Source organism: Aquarana catesbeiana, linkage group LG09 (genome assembly GCF_042186555.1).
Source record: "Aquarana catesbeiana isolate 2022-GZ linkage group LG09, ASM4218655v1, whole genome shotgun sequence".
Classification (NCBI taxonomy): domain Eukaryota; kingdom Metazoa; phylum Chordata; class Amphibia; order Anura; family Ranidae; genus Aquarana; species Aquarana catesbeiana.
The window spans coordinates 19,207,708-19,228,707 of NC_133332.1; the positions used below are offsets into that span (position 1 = coordinate 19,207,708).

General features: G+C 41.6%; 1 protein-coding gene across 4 annotated transcripts in view; it reads left to right on the forward strand.

Moving 5' to 3' along the window:
* Positions 1–21,000, forward strand: part of DIAPH2 (diaphanous related formin 2) — a 1,573,862-nt gene that overhangs the window by 1,335,079 nt on the left and 217,783 nt on the right. For all 4 annotated transcript variants that reach the window (XM_073598133.1, XM_073598134.1, XM_073598135.1 and 1 more), the window contains one exon: positions 105–200. In XM_073598133.1, coding sequence (XP_073454234.1) covers positions 105–200 — 96 coding nt within the window. The remainder of the gene's footprint in view (positions 1–104; positions 201–21,000) is intronic.

The following is a 21,000-nucleotide window of genomic DNA, read 5'->3' on the forward strand; positions in this document are numbered from 1 at the left end:
TATTGTCTTTATGAAAATGCGACCGTTGATGCACGCCTTTTATTGTCCAAGTTTAATTGCACCGAGATTAATTTTGCGTTGCTCTTCCTTTTCTCCCTTCACAGAGGGCGACGAGACAGGCGTGATGGATAGCTTGCTGGAAGCCCTGCAGTCAGGCGCGGCGTTCAGGGATCGCAGGAAGCGGACTCCGAAAGCAAACGGTGAGTGAGGCCCTCCTGACGCGCCTCCGTGCGTGATTCCTCCTGAATGTCGTTTTAAGCAGCGTGGCTGCGCTCTGCCTCTCTTGTCTTGTGTGCGAGGGACCCAGCGGGTTGCCCGTGCGCCATCACACAATGCTGCTCGTTGACGGCGCTCTGTGCTGTGTAATATTAAAAGCCTTGTTTGGTTGTTCTTAATGCTACATTTAAATGCAAAATGCAGGCTTTTATTTCTTTTTTTTTCTTTTTTTTCTTTTCGAATGAGTTTGTTGGCTTGAAGCTTGGCTTCTGTTTAAAGGAAACCGGTCATGAGAAAAATATTGGGTCTGCAATTACTGAGCTCTCCTCCCGAAAAATGCTAGTTGTCTGGTGGTGAAGCAAGTATAGATGAGATGCTGGTTCCAGTTCAGTGATTCAGCAAGCCAAGCAACTATCTTTTTTTAAAAGGAGTTCAAGTAGATCTACAGTGGAACCTTGGATTACGAGCATAATCCTTTCCAGGAGAATGCTTGTAATCCAAAGCACTCGCATATCAAAGCGAGTTTCCCCATAGAAGTCAATGGAAACGAAGATAATTTGTTCCGCATTGACTTCTATTGCATGCAATACCGCATGTGGCCAGAGGTGGGAGGGGGCGCCAGAGAGCCTCGGAAATACTCGGGGAAAGCTCGGCTGAACTCGGAAGCCCTCAGAAAGGCTCGGAAACACTCGGGAACGGAGTATTTCTGAGCGTTTCCAAGTATTTCCGAATGGCTCCGAACCGTTCCGAGTGCCACCGGCGCCCCCGCACCTCTGGCCAAATGCGGTACTGCACACCACATTAGCTTAAATTCTGCTCCTTTTGCGAGACAACACTCGCAAACCGAGTCAGGATTTAAAAAAAAAAAGTTGCTCGTCTTTCAAAACGCTTGTTAACCGCGTTACTCGTTAACCAAGGTTCCACTGTATAGGCAAAACTTGGATAGAGTAAGGGAGATTTACAACCAAGGGCAGATCTAGTCTGATTTGGGGGTGCAGTTAAAAAAATCAGGGGAAATACCTTCAACACACTTTAAAGTTCCCCTTCACATCAGAGTCCCACATCACAACAGAACCATCTGTCCCCCCCTTTACAATTAGTCCTACCTTCAAATCTTCATTGTAGATGCTTAAACATTGCTCATAAGTTCACAGGTGAGTTAGAAAGATACAAAGTAACATTGCTAATTTTGTATCTTCTCTGTTTCATTCATCTACAGATCAATGTGATGAGCTTCTATGTCCCCCTACACATCAGAGTCCCCTCATCACATCAGAGTCCCCCTTTACATTATAATACTCCCTACACATTGGAGTCTCCCTTCACATCAGATTCCCACATCAGAACAGAACCATCTGCCCCGCCCCCTTCACAAAAAGTTCTACTTTCAAATCTTCAACGTGGATATCTAAAGTGGAGCTCCACCCAAAAGGGGAAGCTGCGCTTATATCACTCCTCCCCTTCCGCTGCCACATTTGACATGCACAGTAGGGAACCGACTGTGAAGCCACAAGGCTTCGCTGCCGGTTTCCCTTAGCGGAGAGGGTGACAGCAGCACCCGAGAGACGATTGAAAAATCGGCTCAGGTGAGGACACGGCTGGATTTGTGAACCGGTACGTGTCCTAATATTGAAAGTCAGCAGCTAAGTCAAGTCCCCCTTCACATTAGAATACCCCTACACATTGGAGTCTCCCTTCACATCAGAGTCCTACATCACAATAGAACCATCTGCCCCCCACCCCCCGTTCACAAATAGTCCTACCTTCAAATCTTCAACATGGATGCTAAATCATTGCTCATAGGTTCACAGGTGAGATTTATTCTCTCTTGAGAAGAGGAGATTAAGGGGGGGGGGATATGATCAACATGTACAAATACATAAGGGGTCCATATAGTGATCTTGGTGTTGAGCTATTCGCTTTAAGGTCATCGCAGAGGACAAGGGGGGACTCTTTATCTCCAAATACGGAAAAGTTTCTTCACACTGAGAGCTGTGAAAATGTGGAATGGACTACCTCCAGAGGTGGTTCTAGCAAGTTCAGTAGATTGCTTTAAAAAAAGGTCTGGATTCTTTCCTAAATGTACATAATATAACTGGGTACTGACATTTATAGGTAAAGTTGATCCAGGGAAAATCTGATTGCCTCTCTGGGGATCAGGAAAGATTTTTTTCCAATGCTGTAGCAAATTGGATCATACTTTTCTGGGGTTTTTCTCCTTCCTCTGGATCATCTGTGGGTAAAGGATTGGGTATATGGGATTGTATTTTTTTGTTGGTTGAACTGGAAGGACTTGTGTCTTTTTTCAACCTGACTAACTATGTAACTATGTAATTATGAGATAGAGAGATACAAAGTAACATTGTTACTTTTGTATCTACTCTGCTTCATTCATCTTCAGATCAAAGTGATGAGCTTCTATCGCTCCCTACACATCAGAGTCCCCTTATCACATTAGAATACGCCCTTCACATCCCACATCAGATCCCTCAGCTCCCCCCTTCACAATTATTCTATGCTGACTGAGTAGTGCCCCCCCCCCCAACACCTCACCAATGTCACTGGTCCTGGGGGGCATGAATGAAATATGTGGGGCTCAGTCCACCCCAGCACCCCCTAGATCCGGCCCTGGTTATAACTCCTGTGTTTTTTTTTTTTTTGCCAACTGTATCCCACTGGGGAGATTTTCCTTCACTTCCTGTCCCATAACTAAAACAGGAAATCAGAGGAAATTCCTGCAAATTAAGGGGACCCCCAGGTCTCGAGAACTAGTGTCTCCGTTGGAAGATTTCCCTTTTATTACTTTTCTTGAGCCAACTAAACATTTGTGATTTTCATTTACTTTCACTTGGTAAACAGATCAAATAGAGAGGGTGAAGCTTCCTAACGGGAGCACAGCCAGCAATAAAAAAAATGAATAAGTGTTCAAATCCCTCTCCATTCTGTCCAAAAGTTAAAAAAAAAGTTTTGACTTTAGTTATAATTTCAGCAATAGCAGCCGCTATGTTTTTGTTTTTTTTTCCAAATTTGATTCACTTTGTGAACTTTTGTCAAGAACTGGTTTTAAAAACCCATAATCTCTGGTTTTTGGATGGTTGCTGGCGAGTCAAATCACATGCCAGAGCTTTTAAACTCTGGGGCAGTCAGATGGTGAGTTATTGCTTGTTTTCCCCTTTATTTTACTCCAAAAGAAAATCTATTAAAGGAACTGTATTGCCGCGTACACACGGTCGGATTTTCTGACGGGAAATGTTCGATGGGAGCTTGTTGTCGGAAATTCCGCCCGTGTGTAGGCTCCATCGGACATTTTCCGTTGGAATTTCCAACAAGCAAAATTTGAGATCTGAATCTCAAATTTTCCGACAACAAAATCCGTTGTGGGAAATTCCGATTGCGTGTACACAATTCCGATGCACAAAGTTCCACACATGCTCGGAATCAAGCCGAAGGAGCCGCCCTGGCTATTGAACTTAATTTTTCTGGGCTCGTCGTACGTGTTGTACCATCACCGCGTTCTTGATGTTCAGAATTTCCGACAAGATTTGTGTGACCGTGTGTATGCAAGACAAGTTTGAGCCAACATCGGTCGAAAAAAAACATGGATTTTGTTGTCGGAATGTCCGATCGTGTGTACGCGGCATATGGCTTTTTAATGACTTTGACATTAGGTGGAGCTAAGAAGTATCACAGCTCCGACCAATATTGACAACCATTACAAAGCCATATGGCTCCTTTAATGGACACTAGTGGAGTAAAATACTAGGGTTTAGTCCTTGGTGGAGACATAAATTGGGATTACCCAACAGTGGAGTCTCCAAAGGCACGAGAAGCTGGTTGGTGATTTCACTTACTGTATCGAAAGATCTCAACATATCAGTTTTGTGTGGAGTTATTTCTTTAAAGAGATGCTGCCTCCTCCTTGCCCATTCAGGGAAATATGAAAGGAGCTGTTTAAAGCCCACCCTGACCATTTTTTTTACTTGCTTTCAACTTCTTTCATGGTTGCCATCAGAAAAATATCTGGTGTCAGTTGATGTTGGAGCAGTAACATCAGCCCCTCCATTATATGATAGCAGGGCCCAACAATTGTCTGTTAGGTACAAGCACTGCACGGTGTGATTAAGTCTCATGTCCACCAATGCTTAAAACACCATGTATTTGGGATGGCAGCCACAGACGATGGAGCAGCATAGTAGGCTGCAAAATGAGTATGAGGCATGGGCTTTAAACAGACCCTAATTGGGCAAGGTGACAGGGTCTCTTTAGGTATTGTACTGCATAATGTAAGCTTTTATTTCAAGATTGCTCCCTGTGAACTATTAGCAAGGGGTACTTGCATTTACTGATCCCAATGACACCTACAAATATGAGGCACTTAATGAAGGACCCTGCTGCCTGATGACCAGTCAAGATACCCTATTGCCCTTGAAGATGTACCACATACCTAGCAATCTAAGCAGGCACCTGCTGCATAGTTTGATTGGCTGATAACCTACCATATGGATGCCACAGGGAGCCAAAACTGTGCAACATTTGGATGTCCGCTTAAGTTTTTAATTAGCGTGTGATGTCATCAAAATGGGTGGGTGTCTCAGATGGTCTTTAGGCAGATGGGCTCTTGACAACTGATCTCATTTTCTGTGAAGATAAGCAGGTATAATGTACATAAGAATGACGCACACGGTGATCTGTTGTGGTCAAAACATTTATTAGAAGCTGGTTGGTGACTCGAGCCCTTCTCAACATTTTTGGAAAATTGTGCAGCATGTGGATGTTCACTTCAGTTTTCAATTAGCTTGTGATGTCATCAAGATGGATGGGTGTCTCAGAACGTTTTAATACAAATGGGCACTTTTATCTGTGAAGATAAGCATGTATAACATTCAAAAGAATAAAGCAAACAGTAGTCCATTGAGGTCAAAACTTGTATTAAAAGCTGGTTGGTAAATTGATTTATTGATGCTCATCCCAAATTTTCAGCAAAAACGTGCAATATATGGATGTACATGTCAGTTTCTAATTAGCTTGTGATGTCATCAAGATGGGGTGTCTGTCTCAGCTTTCATACAATTTTCTCTGAAGATATAACCATGATGAAGGTATAATGTTTTTAAGGATAAAGCTAATGATGGTCCATTGTGGTCAAAACGTAATTAGCTGGTTGATGATTTGACTTTTTAGTGCCCGTATTAAAATTCTAGTAAAACTGTGCAACATGTGGATATACACTTCAGTTTTTGATTAGCTTGTGATGTCATCAAGATGAGTAGGCTGTCATAGATGGGCTCTCGACAACCAACTTAATTTTCTGTGAAGATAAGCAGATATACAACATAGCAATCATAAGAATAAAACAAATGGTGATCTATTGTGGTCAAAACTTTTATTAGAAACGGGTTGGTGATTTGAGTTATTGGTGTCCATCCCGAAAATTTCAGCAAAACTGTGCAACATGTTGATGTACGTTTCAATTTTTGATCAGCTTCTAATGTCATCAAAATGGACAGACTGTCATTGATGATCTTCATGCAGATACGCTCTTGACAACCAACCAAATTTTCTGTGAAGACAAGCAGGTATAGCAAATCAAAAGAATAAAGCACAAATGGTCCATTGTTGTCAACATTTTTATAAGAAGCTGGTTGGTAATCTGAGTTATTGATGTCCATCCTGAAAATTTCAACAAAACTGGGCAACCTGTTGATGTACAGATCAGTTTTGGTTAGCTTGTGATGTCATCAAGATGGGCAAGCTGTCCTTGATGGTCTTCATGCAGATGGGCTCTTCTTGACAACCAACCTAATTTTCTGTGGGTAAGCAGGTACAATGTTCATAAGAGTAAGGCAAATGGTGGTCTACTGTGGATAAGTGCTGCTTGTGATTGTCCACAAATGGTGACTTGATTTATTGGTGCCCATACCAAGCAAATACTAGTCCCTTGTGGTCAAAAGTTTTATTAGAAACTGGTTGGTGATTTGACTTATTGGTGTCCAGCCCAAAGAAATTCAGCAAAACTATGCAAAATGTTGATGTACACTTCAGTTTTTGATTAGCTTTTAATGTCATTAAGATGTCTGTCATAGATGATCTTCATGCAGTGAGCTCTTGACAACTGACCTAATGTTTTGTGAAGATAAGCAGGTATTACGTTCATAAGAATAAAGCAATGATGGTCCATTGTGGTTAAAATGTTTATTAGAGGCTGATCTGACCTGTTGATGCCCATCCTGACAATTTCAGCAAAACTGGGCAACCTGTTGATGTACACTTTATTTTTGGTTAGCTTGTGATGTCATCAAGATGGGCAGGTTGTCATTGATGGTCTTCGTGCAGATGGGCTCTTGACAACCAACCTAATTTTCTGTGGGTAAGCAGATACAATGTTCATAAGAGTAAGGCAAATGGTGGTCCACTGTGGACCAGTGCTGCTTGTGATTGTTCACAGATGGTGACATGGCTTATCGGTGCCCATACCAAGCAAATGCTAGTCACTTGAGTCAAAACTTATATTAGAAACCGGTTGATGATTTTGACTTCTTATTGTCCAGCCCAAACATTTCAGCAAAACTGTGCAAAATGTTGAGGTACACTTCAATTTTTGATTAGCTTGTAATGTCATTAAGATGTCTGTCATAGATGATCTTCATGCAAATGAGCTCTTGACAACTGACCTAATTTTCTGTCAAGACAAGCAGGTATTATGTTCAAAAGAATAAAGCAATGACAGTCCATTGTGGTCAAAATGTTTATTAGAGGCGGATTTTTGATCTGACTTGTTGATGACCATCCTGACAATTTCAGCAAAACTGGGCAACCTGTTGATGTACACTGCAGTTTTGGTTAGCTTGTGATGTCATCAAGATGGACAGGTTGTTCATTGGTGGTCTTCATGCTGATGGGCTCTTGACAACCAACCTCATTTTCTGTGGGTAAGCAGGTATAATGTTCATAAGTGTAAAGCAAATGGTAGTCTATTGAAGACCATTGCTGCTTGTGATTGTCCACAGATGGTGACTTGGCTTATCGGTGCCTATACAAAGCAAATGTTAGTCCATTGTGGACCAATGCTGCTTGTGATTGTCCACAGCTAGTTGGTGACTTGACTTATCGGTGATCATACCAAGCTAATGCTAGTCCATTGTGGACCAATGCTGGTTGTAATTGTCCACAGCTAGTTGGTGACTTGACTTATCGGGGATCATACCAAGCAAATGCTAGTCCATTGTGGTCAAAACTTTATTCCAGCACTTTTTTAAGACAATTTTACTAGACATATTATATATGTGGCTGTAATTTCTGTTAAATGTTTTGGCATACTGTTAAAAAATTGGGGGTTCTGTTTATGCATATTGAAAAAACATTGACCGTTCCTTGTCTGCTCATGCTCATTGGGCGTAGCCATGGAACGTCGAGAAAATGGCAGCTGACAGACAAACAATTTTAGCCAGAATGTCGTACGTGATGTATGAATTATGAGCTTGCGGTTTTCCATGAGTGAAATCCATCAGTCATCAGTCTCTGGCAAAGCACGGTTGGATATTTTGTTGAAGATATTCTTAATGGCCTTGCAATTAAAGGAACGCTTCCATAAGTTGTGATTATCCAGGGTCTTCAATCTATCACTGGGTTACAATGTTTCCACTCGTCCCCTAGCGTGACGTACGCCATCCTGCAATCTGCATTGATAAGTAGTTGTAGCACGGCTAATGTAAAGGAGTCCCCTGGCGCTACGTGAGATGGTATAATTAATGCGCGGTCCACAGCCATCTCTCACAGGTATTGTAATATGGCGTATGTCTTATAGTCACATAGATGACAAGGCAGGGTGAGAGCGGGACTCAGCAATTCATTATAGCTGTTAGCATGCAAATCACGAGGCTTAAAGGAAGAATCTCACTTTTTTTTTTATTTGTACTCCCCGGCATCATAATACTCTTTTCAAATCATTATTGCATTTTCTGATGCTGATTGGTGGACTAAATGACTTGTTTTAATGTCCTTTTTTTAAGTTACTTATTTGTGTGCTGCAGATGTTTTGAGACATGTCATTACTTCACATTGTTAAAGACGGAATTCTGAGCCCATACCAGCCCCTCCCTTCTCGGTTCTTTACTGTAGAATATAGTTTACAAGTGAGGAGGGTTGAGTTTTCCTTGGATTGAAACAGTTATCCTATGCTGCTGCAAAGCTACGTCACTTAAAGCTGAACTCCAAGCAGATATAAAAGTTGCAAAATAATGCAACTCTATAATAAAATGACATTATTATATATATATTTTTTTCCTAAATACAAGCAGTGTAAGTACCTCCATTTGACCGAATATCAGTTTTTTGTAATCCCTGTACAGCAGGGTTGAGGTGCAAGAGGAAGAAGCAGCACAAGGAGCCAATCAGTTCATCAGAAGCATGCTGATAGGAGGTGAGAGCAGTGAAAACAGCGAGATTAACTCATCAATCTGCTGCTTCTCCTTGCACAATTCAATCACAGGCTGGTGACATGTTCAGGAGGACCTGGGCTCAGAGAAAGAGAGTTAAATGATGCCGGTCATCAGACTGAGGGCATCTAGTGGCAGAAAGGGGTACTGCAATGGATATCTTTGAGCTATTTTATCTTTTTCTCATTTTTATATTAAGGATATATATATATATATATATATATATATATACAATATTATTTTTATATTGTTATTTTTGGCTGGTGTTTTGATTCAAAGACCATTTGAATTCAAGAAGCTGTACCCAAGGCAAGCTGTGCCAGAAGGCAAAGGATTCGTTATCGGTATTACCTGTAGTCTCCCTGAAGCTGATCGTTTCCACAGTCATCTAGATTGTTCTTTAACATGACAGTGTCACTTTCATGTGTAGAGTGCAGAGCAATTCTTTTTTTTTTTACTTTTTGGTTAAGTTGGAGTTGAGCTTCAAGGCTACATTCATAAGGGTGGTAAAGCACCTGTGTTGTTGAAGTCTCTCTCCAGTCAACTCTGATTGTCCCATCTGGGGTAAACCACCAAAGTAAAAAGGTTCCTTACTACTTAAACAATGTATGCAACCTTAGGGTCAGTGTGGTGCCTTATCCAATGGACGCATAAGTGTGTACTAATCCAATCCGCCGGTTACATCTTTTAAGATGGTGTCAGAAACCATGAAATCAGACTGAGACAGAAGTACAGTTAAATCACACTTGTTTAATAATAAAAGTAAAAAAAAAAAAAACAAATGTAATCTAAAACATAGCCTAAGTTCAGTAACCGGAACGGATAGTCAGCCAAGCCAGAACTTAGAGATCAATGTAGTGGAACAGCAAGCAGGATCTGGAGCCAGAAGGGATGTCAGCAAAGCAATTCTTTAAACAGGAACGCAGGAGAATGTCTCTGTGATGTTGACCAAGGCGAAGGCAGAGCTCCTCTGGACTGGACGGCTTAAGTAGGCAGGACTGACGAGCAGGATATCATCAACAGCTGAGTAACCGTGGAGAGATAGGAGCTGGCAATTAGCTGACAGCTGAGCGGCCAGCTCAGGGAAGGAAAGGCTAAGCCCAGCCCTGACAGATGGTTGGGTTGAAAGCTCAGACCAAACGCCTCCTTGTGAACTTAGCCTAACAGTTACACAAATTGTATCTGGAGCAATGTGCTAATTTCTCTCCATTGCATGGCCAGACACACCATGGCACTCTTCCCTTTGACTCTCATTTCATTTGGCTGGAGCCCAAAAGGAGAGTTTTCTACAGATCAAATGGAATGGGTGGAACACAGGAAGAAAGGAGAAGGGGTAAAAGAAGATTTCAAAACTTGAATAGGTAAAAACAACACAGGAAAAAATAACAGAAAGTTAGAGACCATAGTCCTGGAGGATCCGGAGCATCAAAGGTGTAGATGAGAGAGCCATGTGCCTTGAAGGTACTACCGGTTGAATGAGCAGTTAAAAAAAAAAAAAACAGCCAGTTATCAGCTTGTCAGTGAAATGAGGATATCAGGGCGTCTTTTTCCAAGTTGGGTAGGTCAAGATCAATAAATGCTTGTTATTTGGTTAAGAAACCATGAAGGGAGATGGAGTGAAATAGATCCATGTAAAAATTCTCTCTATAAAATAGGGTTTTCAGCTCATGCTTGATGTCTGAGATAGTCGGCGCAATGTATGAGATCCATTTTTTTAAGTCTGGCTCTACATGCGACCAACAGGTAGGTGTGTATCCATTGCAAACAGAGACAGAGTCTTTGAAAATGGCTTGGAGCAGGCTGGGTTGGTGAGTTATAGCTTAATATCATTTATGGAGGATCTTTTGGGCGGTACATTGGGTGACCCCAAAGATGAGATTTATCATCTGATCTCAAAAATTAGATATGCTTTGGCATGACCAGAAATTGCTTTGTATGGTTTTAGAAATCAGCTAATTTGCAAATTATCAGCCTTTTAAGCGTAAGAAGCAAAGCTATAATATTTGGGAATCTATACCGCTTCGCCTTAAACGACTTAAAAGGTTTTGATGAGACGGGAGTAGTTATTTTAATATAATATGTTCCTGACTCCCATTGGTTACTTCCACCGAGGAGCGTACAGATTTTAATCCCACTGTGGAAAGGAGTCAGGTTGAAGATATGTAAAGCAGATATGAGCAACGGTGCACCATGTCAGAGCCGAACTGCCGCTTATACCAACCTCAACTGCCTCATTACTGCCGAGCACTTTAACATGGCAATTTTTAACGTGTATGCAAAAGAAAAACGGCCACTTAAAAGTTTTGTAAAGTACTGAAGGAATCACAAACTTCACAACCACTTAGAACAGCAAAAAACGAGTAACGACTTTGCTTCCAAATTACTCGTTGAACAAAGAGAGCTCAAATTAATGCAATTTTTGATGACCTTTTCTTTTTTTTTATATTTGGTTTTTATTGTATCTCATAACCTAGGTAGCCAAATGATGACATTACTTTCTAGGAGGCAGAATAAAGGATAGGCAGCATTTGTAAAGGTTATACTGTACACTACAGCGCTGGAAAATTGGAAACCGTTAAAGTGGAACGCCCACCGATTCAACTCCTTAGTTGTAATGCATATGGATTATAAGTAATATACTTTTTTTTGTACAACTATAAATCCATCATTGTACCGCTTATACATTATATAGCCAAATGTTTGTGGAGACCTGACCATCACATCTATAGGAGATTGTTGACCTTCCCATTTCAGAGCCATAGGCATTATTGTAGAGTTGGTTGCCTTTTGTGGCTGTAATTGCCTCCACCCTTCTGGCAAGCCTTTCCACAAGATTTTGGAGTGGGTCTGTGGGAATTTATGCCTAATCAACCAAAATAAATTGGTGAGGTCAGGTACTGATGGTGGATGAGAAGAGCTTGATCACAATCCTTCTTCTAATTCACCCCAAAGGCGTTCAATAGCGACCAACAATTAGTGGTCACCTACCAAATGACCAAAAATATGTGGACTACCCTGGCAAACTCTTGGGTTCAGGTGTTCCTAGTGAAGGGTACTGTTAAGGCTACAGTATACAAAGACATTTTTGACAATTGTTCCCAAACTGTAGGCGATTAGTATGGAGTTGTACCCCTAACTTTGCATCTATTACAACCTCCACTCTGCCGGGAAGTCTTTCCAGAAGATTTTGGAGTGTGTCTGTGGAGCTATAGGCATTAATGTAGCGTTGGTTCCTCTTTGTAGCTATAATAGCCTTCACTCTGGGAAGGCTTACCACAAGGTTGTGGAGTGTGCCTGTGGAGCCATAGGCACTGATGTAGAGTCGGTTCCTCTTTGTGGCTATTACAGCCTCCACTCTTCTGGGAAGGCGTCCCACAAGACTTTGGAGTGTGGCTGTGGAAATTTACCATTCAGCCCAAATAACTTTTGTGAAGGTACTGATGATGGGTGAGAAGACCTGGCTCACAACTGGTGTTCCAATTCATTCCAAAGATGTTCAGTAGGATTGAGGTCAGGACTTTGTACAGAGCACTCAAGTTCCTCCACACCAAACTCGGTAAACCATGTCTTTATCGAGCTGGCTTTGTACACAGGGGCACAGTCATTCTGGAACAGAAAGGGGTCTTCTCCACACCACGAGGATGGAGGTGCACAATTGCCTAAAATGTCTTTGTTTTGGGGTAGCTGGTGGCCATTTCACTAGTAGAGAGGCTAGGAGGGCCTGTTAAATCCAGCAACTCCTTCGGGGGTGAGTGCTACATGGTTATACAATATAAAACAAGCTTAGGGAATAAAAGGAGGAAGAGAACTCAGTATAAGAAATCTACTACTAACAACCGAGGCCAGCCAATTGATTGTAGGTAGGAGGGGAATACTCTTTTCTTAGGTTACATGCTATTTGGTAGTTTTGAGTTTGGCTTTCCTATAGTGCTAATGCACTATTGCACTGACAACTAACAGAGGCCAACCAGTAGTGTGTGAGTAGGAACGCCGTACTAAAAGTTTATTAATTGCATCCTACCATGCAAATCTCTATATTGCAGCAGTACACTAAAAATCTACATGCTCCTACATGTTTTCCTTCTCCATCCTTGACATTGCTGACTCTGTCAGACAAAAATCGCAAACTAAAATAATGTATTCTGTCTGACACAACCCCGCTTTAAAATGTTAAAAAAATATATTTTTTTTAGAAGTGTCTGAAAGCCTATAGACATTGATTTCCCCAGTTTCATACTGCAGCAATACACAACGGGGGTGCAGAATGAACTTAATTGCTTTGTGACCTAATTATGCTGTGCAATGTATGACATGTAACCAGTCAAAGTCCCTGCAAGTCCGGAAGAGTCTCCGAGAGTGGAAGGAGCTGAGAAACCATAAAAAAAAACAGAGAGGGAACATTTTCCTGACCTTATTTTCTATGGCAGCTTTATCATTGCAATTAGCATTTATATAGCAGCAACACTGAACACAGTTTACTGCAACATGGGAGTCGCAATATCACAAGTTCTGCATGATAACATCTGGGTTGTGTACATAATTAAATAGCAGTCTGATGTCTCAATGACACCAGTGTGCAGATAGATGAACTGGTAAAAAAAAAGGAAGTGTTAAAGGAGTTGGGACTTGGGCTGAGATTGGATCAGATAACAGTCGATTAAAACAATGCTTAGTATAGATAGAAGACCACTTGAAGCTTTAGGCAACCGATAAAATTCCCAATTGAATTACAGATCTGTTCAATATGATCTAAACCAGCCATTCTCAACCAGGGTTCCATGGAATTCTAGGGTTCCTCCAGAACTGGCTAGGGGTTTTTTTTGAGTTGTGGCTGGTTGACTCCCATCTGATGGTACCTGTATAATTCCATGTCCAATGCCACATGGTAGAGCCAGCAGCATGACACCTATAATGTTTTTAGCTGTTGGTAAGGATGGTATTGTGATCACCACTGTAAAGGAGGCATTCTTCTCTATGACCACCAATGTAAGGACCATTCTTCCTAATGACCTTCAATGTAAGGAGCATTTTTCACACTGACCACCAATGTAAGGAGCATTCTTCCTAATGGCCTTCAGTGTAAGGAACAGTCTTCTCACTCACCATCAATGCAAGGAGCATTTTTCCTAATGATTTTCAGTGTAAGGAGCATTCTTCTCACTGACCACCAATGTAAGGAGCATTCTTCTCACTGACCACCAATGTAAGGAGCATTCTTCTCACTGACCACCAATGTAAGGAGCATTCTTCTCACTGACCACCAATGTAAGGAGCATTCTTCCTGGATTGCCCAACTGGTTCTCAAATTTCCTGTAGACTACCAATCAGCAGTGGACCTGGATGGGTAGTGGAGCTCATTGGAGTAGTGGTGTCTACTACAGTGATTTCCAGATTTCACAGGGTTTCACAGGGTTTTACACTGGTGCAGTATATGCATAGCTACATTGGTCCAAAGTTGTAAAAATATCCTGATCATCTTTAAAATATTTTTTTTTAAATATCCCCAATGCTGTGTTTTACACTGGTTCAGTGGACATGTTTTGGTTCCTTTAGGTTCACCTCACCACAACCTGTCTGGTTTTACTTTTCTCAGTGAGTGTAAAGTGTTCTCCAATTGGGTGAGGTGGAGACGTGGGGCAGTGATGCCACCATCTCCATCTCCTCTGGTTTTACTTTTCTCAGTGAATGTAAAGTGTTCTCCAATTGGGTGAGGTGGAGACGTAGGACAGTGATGCCACCACCCCCATCTCGTCTAATCAGAAAACTTTTCATATTCATTGAGAAAATGAAAAGTCTTCTCTGAATGGCACCCCTGCCGAGTGGGCAACCTTCTTTGTCCAGTAAGCAGCAGGGCAACAAATTGCAACAAGACCCAGGAGCTAGTGGAGATCACTGGCGTAGCTGTGCCTACTACAATGATTTCCAGCTTTCACAGGGATCCCACAGGTATGGCACATACATACTTACATTAGTCAAAGATGTAACTGTCATGGTCAGGGGTCATGCTTAGAAACCAGGAGCTATAACAGTAGAGAGGATCCCACCGATCAGCTGGATAGCTGTACAAGCAGGTCATCGGGGCAGATGACGTGGGCTCACCCAAGGTGCAGGGTCTGAGTACTAACCGTTGTTTACCAGAGCTACTGATGGTGGAGATGGGTTTTGTTGCATGTTAGTACCAGGTCGCGGTCCTCAGGATCACCCCACCAGGAGGTGACCAAGCCGGGGTCCGGTAGCAGATATAGCAGGTAGGGATCAAGCAGAAGCATAGTCGGTACATAAGCCAAAGGTCGGTAACAAATGGTTGCAGGTTGGGATCAAGCAGAAGCATAGTTGAGGAACAAGCCAAAGGTCGGTACTGAGTGGTAGCGAAGATACGGACAGCAGCAAGAGTGACAAGTGTGAGATATTGGCTAGAGAGAGCACCATATTTCTGCCAAACAGGAAGTGCAAAGGCATGGCTTAATAGGAGGAGCAAAGAGTTCAAGAGAAACCAGACATAAGGCAAAGTTGTCTAAGCAATCAGGCAAAGAGCCGTTCAGCATCTCAGGTGTCTCTCCGTAAGAAGACTTACTGCCAGACAAAGCGGAGGTCCCGGGTTCAGATGCAGGCCCTGGCAGTAGCTATGTGAAAATTGTTATACCTGGAATTCCTCTCCAAGGCAGGCATTGCAGTAATAACTCTGAATATATACTCACTTAAACCCAAGAATAGCTTCCCAGTTGTCTTGTAAATTGAGCTTTGTACTCCTGTTTACTCTCCCGCCTTTTGCTCACTCCGTGTGACCGAAAAAGCCAAATCCGCTCAAATGAATAAAACATCAAACGGGGCCGAACTAAGACATATTTCATTCTCGCTAACTTTAATTGTTTTCCACTTTCCACCGTCTGTAAGAAAATCTGTTGTATTAAACGCTCTCCCCACCGCAGCAGCACAAATCCATCACCTTATACAGAGCCATTGATATGCAGGATTTCCACTTTCATTTTCCAAAAAAAAATGACACCTTCTTGGACGATTCTCCGCATATTACGCTTTTATCACTGCCGTAATGTACATCAATTACTAGTAACAAGGTTCTGGCTCCGTATTTTGTACCTTTAAAACAGATCCTCTCCCTCCCCACTTTTCTAAATTGGCTGTTAAACCTGAACGTGGAAAAAATAGGCAATTAGGCTGCTTGCTTTATGGTTTTTATTTTGTATTTTTCTGTTTATTTTTTTCTTTTATTATAGTCACTTTCTCTACTTTTGTACCAGAACACCAACCTTGCTACAATGCAAAAAGGTCACCCGGTTAAGTGACATCCATCCTTAGGTAGCGTGAGCCTGTTGCCTACGTCGCCAATTAGCCATGACCTTTAGATCCGGCCTCAGGATATAATAAAAAGCAACTATGGTACTTCTAAAAAAAAATAAAAAAATAGAAATAAAACTATTCTTTTTAATGTTAGTTTAAGCAAATTTCTTTTGCAGCCTTATCTGTTTCATTTTTTTTTTTTTCCCCTTTCCTCCGACCATTAAGCTAAATCTGTGAAATCTTGGCGGATGGAATTATACGTAATATTTTCAGAAGCCTGTAATAGCCCGTGCCCTTTTTGAAGTGTCCTACTTCAGATATATAGCTACTGCATTATATTTTGTCCTTTTTCCTTAATGACTGCGTCTACGGGGGAATGATACGTTTTCTGTGCCTCGGCCAGGCTTGGGGAAAATGAAGATTTGCTTTGCGAGTGCGTCTGTGCTTTACCGCGTTACCTTCTTTTGCGGCAATTTATTTCAGCCGGATTACGTGTCACATGAGCCACTTGCTGGTGGCTGAAATGCATTTTCCCGCTGTTCGCCCAAAATGAAATCAGGCCCCACTTTGGAAAATGGGTTCTTCTTCGTAAGTGAGTCACGTATTTGTAGCACTGAAATATCAGAGGATAGTCTGGGTCCTTTCTTTTATTGTATGATAAGAAAAAAAATCCATTTTATATATATATATATATATATATATATATATATATATATATTCATTTTTTTTTTCCAAACCAAAAAAAATCATGTACAGTGGGAACGGAAAGTATTCAGACCCCCTTAAATTTTTCACTCTTTGTTATATTGCAGCCATTTGCTAAAATCATTTAGGTTCATTTTTTTCCTCATTAATATACACACAGCACCCCATATTGTACACACAGCACCCCATATTGACAGGAAAACACAGAATTGTTGACATTTTTGCAGATTTATTTAATAGGAAAAACTGAAATATCACATGGTCCTAAGTATTCAGACCCTTTGCTGTGACACTCATATATTTAACTCAGGTGCCGTCCATTTCTTCTGATCATCCTTGAGATGGTTCTACACCTTCATTTGAGTCCAGCTGTGTTTAATTATACTGATTGGACTTGATTAGGAAAGCCACACACCTGTCTATATAAGACCTTACAGCTCACAGTGCATGTCGGAGCAAATGAGAATCATGAGGTTAAAGGAACTGCCTGGAGAGCTCAGAGACAGAATTGTGGCAAGGCACAGATCTGGCCAAGGTTACAAAAAAATTCCTGCTGCACTTAAGGTTCCTAAGAGCACAGTGGCCTCCATAATCCTTAAATGGAAGACGTTTGGGATGACCAGAACCCTTCCTAGAGCTGGCCGTCCGGCTAAACTGAGCTATCGGGGGAGAAGAGCCTTGGTGAGAGAGGTAAAGAAGAACCCAAAGATTACTGTGGCTGAGCTCCAGAGATGCAGTCGGGAGATGGGAGAAAGTTGTAGAAAGTCAACCATCACTGCAGCCCTCCACCAGTCGGGGCTTTATGGCAGAGTGGCCCGACGGAAGCCTCTCCTCAGTACAAGACACAAGAAAGCCCGCATGGAGTTTGCTAAAAAAAAACAACTGAAAGAATCCAAGAGGTGAGAAATAAGATTCTTTGGTTGATGAGACCAAGATAGAACTTTTTGGCCTTAATTCTAAGCGGTATGTGTGGAGAAAACCAGGCACTGCTCATCACCTGTCCAATACAGTCCCAACAGTGAAGCATGGTGGTGGCAGCATCATGCTGTGGGTAGTGTTTTTCAGCTGCAGGGACAGGACGCCTGGTTGCAATCGAGGGAAAGATAAATGCGGCCAAGTACAGGGATATCCTGGATGAAAACCTTCTCCAGAGTGCTCAGGACCTCAGACTGAGCCGAAGGTTTACCTTCCAACAAGACAATGACCCTAAGCACACAACTAAAATAACGAAGGAGTGGCTTTTCAACAACTCCATGACTGTTCTTGAATGGCCCAGCCAGAGCCCTGACCTAAACCCAATTGAGCATCTCTGGAAGGTGAACCTCCGCCCCAGTCTCAGGTCTTTTGCAGACTCTAACAGGTTTTCTTCTAAGATTGCCCTGTATTTGGCTCCATCCATCTTCCCATCAACTGATGAGCTTCCCTGTCCCTGCTGAAGCAAAGCATCCCCACAACTTGATGCTACCACCACCATGTTTCTTGATGGGAATGGTGTGTTCAGGGTGATGTGCAGTGTTAGCTTTTTGCCACACATAGTGTTTTGCTTTTAGGCCAAAAAGTTCAATTTTGGTCTCATCTGACCAGAGCACCTTCTTCCACATGTTTGCTGTGTCCCCCACATGGCTTCTCACAAACTACAAATGAGACTTCTTATCGCTTTCTTTCAACAATCTCCTTCTTCTTGCCACTCTTCCATAAAATACAGTATTGTGGAGAACACGACTAATAGTTGTCCTGTGGACAGATTCTCCCACCTGAGCTGTGGATCTCTGCAGCTCCTCCAGAGTTACCATGGACCTCTTGGCTGCCTTCTGATGAATGTTCTCCTTGCCCGGCCTGTTAGTCTAGGTGGACAGCCATGTCTTGGTAAGTTTGCAGTTGTGCCATACTCTTTCCATTTTCGGGTGATGGAATGAACAGAGCTCCGTGAGATGTTCAAATCTTGGGATATTTATTTTATAACCTAACCCTGCTTTAAACTTCTCCACAACTTTATCCCTGACCTGTCTGGTGTGTTCCTTGGCCTTCATGATGCTGTTAATTCTCTAAGGTTCTCTGACAAACCTCTGAGGGCTTCATAGAACAGTTGCATTTATACAGAGATTAAATTACACACAGGTGGACTCTATTTAGTAATTAGGTGACTTCTGAAGGCAATTGGTTCCACTAGATTTTAGTTAGGGGTATCAGAGTAAAGGGGGCTAAATACAAATGCTTTCCTTCCACTTAACAATTATGTGCCACTTTGTGTTGGTCTACCACATAAAATCCCAATAAAATAAATTTTAGTTTTTGGTTGTACCATGACAAAATGTGGAAAATTTCAAGGGGTGTGAAAACTTTTTCAAGGCACTGTGTGTATATATATATATATATATATATATATATATATATATATATATATATATATAATTTTGTATTACTTTTTTTTACAATATATAATATTATATACTGACGTGTGTAAAGGTTTTTTGTTTTTGCTAAGAAATTAGGGAAGGATTAGACCCCTTGTCCAGGTTTTATTGCTGTCTGTGACCCCACTGGAGAGATGTTCCTTCTATGTTCAATCCAATCATTTTGAGTTGTAATCGGAGCAAGAGGTGATCGAAATCCTCCAGTGGGGACGCCAGTTTCTGTGACAATGGGAATTCTGTTCACTAGGGAGAGATTTCCTCTCATTTTCCTGTTTGTATCCATGACAGGGTAATCCCCCCCGAAAGACAGAGATAGCAAAAACTAGCTTGACCAGTTTTAATTTATCCCTATTCTATTAAAGAACTAAAAAAATAAAAGTCATTTGCTTTACAAATATGTTTCAAAATGGTAGTAGCTTTTGTTATTTTTTATTTTTTTTGTAGTTTTTCTAAACCTTATACATTTCAGTTTCAGCTGATGTATGCTTAAAATAAGTAAAACATCTTAAATATATATCTTTTTCTCTTTCCCACTCCTACGAAATATATATATCTTAAGTGTGATGGGGCTCCATAGCAAAACCAATGAGGGGCCCTCTTGCCTCTCCGATCTCCATCATGGAGGTCATGATATTGATGAAGATACATGATGATATAAAATACCAATTGTTTTCTTAGGAGTTATATAGAGGTTCCCAATCTTGACATAACGTATTTGTCAAATGCTATTGATAATTGCATGAATCGCATTTGTAGCCAGGTAGCTCCAGGCCCTATAGCAGTCCAATGGTCTGCTATAACTATAGTTAGGCTCTTGTTCATGAATCATAAACATAGATGTTCCTAGATTGCAGGAAAGGTGAGATAAGGCACAACCACACTAAAATATTCAGGCACAGTGTCACATTTAGTGTAGTTGTCCTTTCAATGTCCTTTATCTCCTTAATTGGAACCACTGTTATTCTTATGGTTGGAGCTGTGCACTCTGGATGGTTGGGGGTTCACCATAAATACAGTCCAGCCATAGGATTGAATGGGCTAAGATGTGCATGTGCACAGTAGGAGCTAGGTAAGGCTGGGTGTTTTTTCCTGCAAAGGCTGTGTTGTGTGCCAACCAGGGCCACATGGTAGGAGGCTACCACTTAGCAGAATATTTAATGGATAACTTGACTAATGTAAAGTTGTCCTTTCAGGCCTTTATTCGAGTGCAAACTTTTAGCTTTGTCACACCTCCCCGCCCCATCATGCTAGCCAATAGAAGCCAATAGCACTGTTTTGTGGAATAAAGAAGAATTCTGTAGATGAAGACGAGACTCAAGCCTTGGATTGGAAACTCCTTGGGTGCACAGAAGAGTCATTTGCTAAAAATTGTCCATGCAGGTTGCTTCCAGTGCCTGCTGTTAATCTGTAATAATTTTTATCAAATTCTGTTCTTTTAGGAGCCAACCTACAGAAAAATCAAGAATTTTAATTGTTTATTCATAGCGTCTTTCCTTTTCATAATAATTTGTTATTGACTTGCAATGGGTCTCTGAACTTGCTAGGAACTTGCTAGGAAATGCAACTTGCTCAGCACAGTCCCAACCCCAATACACCAACCCCTCCCCCCCCCTTACCTCTCATAGCCAAGTCATAACCCTCACCTCTTCCAGGAGTGCCAAATTACTGACTCACCTCCTTATATAACTTTTTTTTGTAGTAGCTGAGGGAGAAGTGAAGAAGAATACTATAGAGAAGCCATTTTCAACCAGGGTTTCTTGGAACCATAGAGTTCCTCCAGAGGTTGCTAGGGGTTTCTTGAGCTGTGGCTGATTTGCTTCCCATTTGATGGTGCCTGCATAGTTTCGGGGGAGTAAACACCACTTGGCAGAGCCAGCTGCATGAACCCAAAGCTGCCTGTAAGGGTGGAATTCTGTCCACTACTTCAAGGA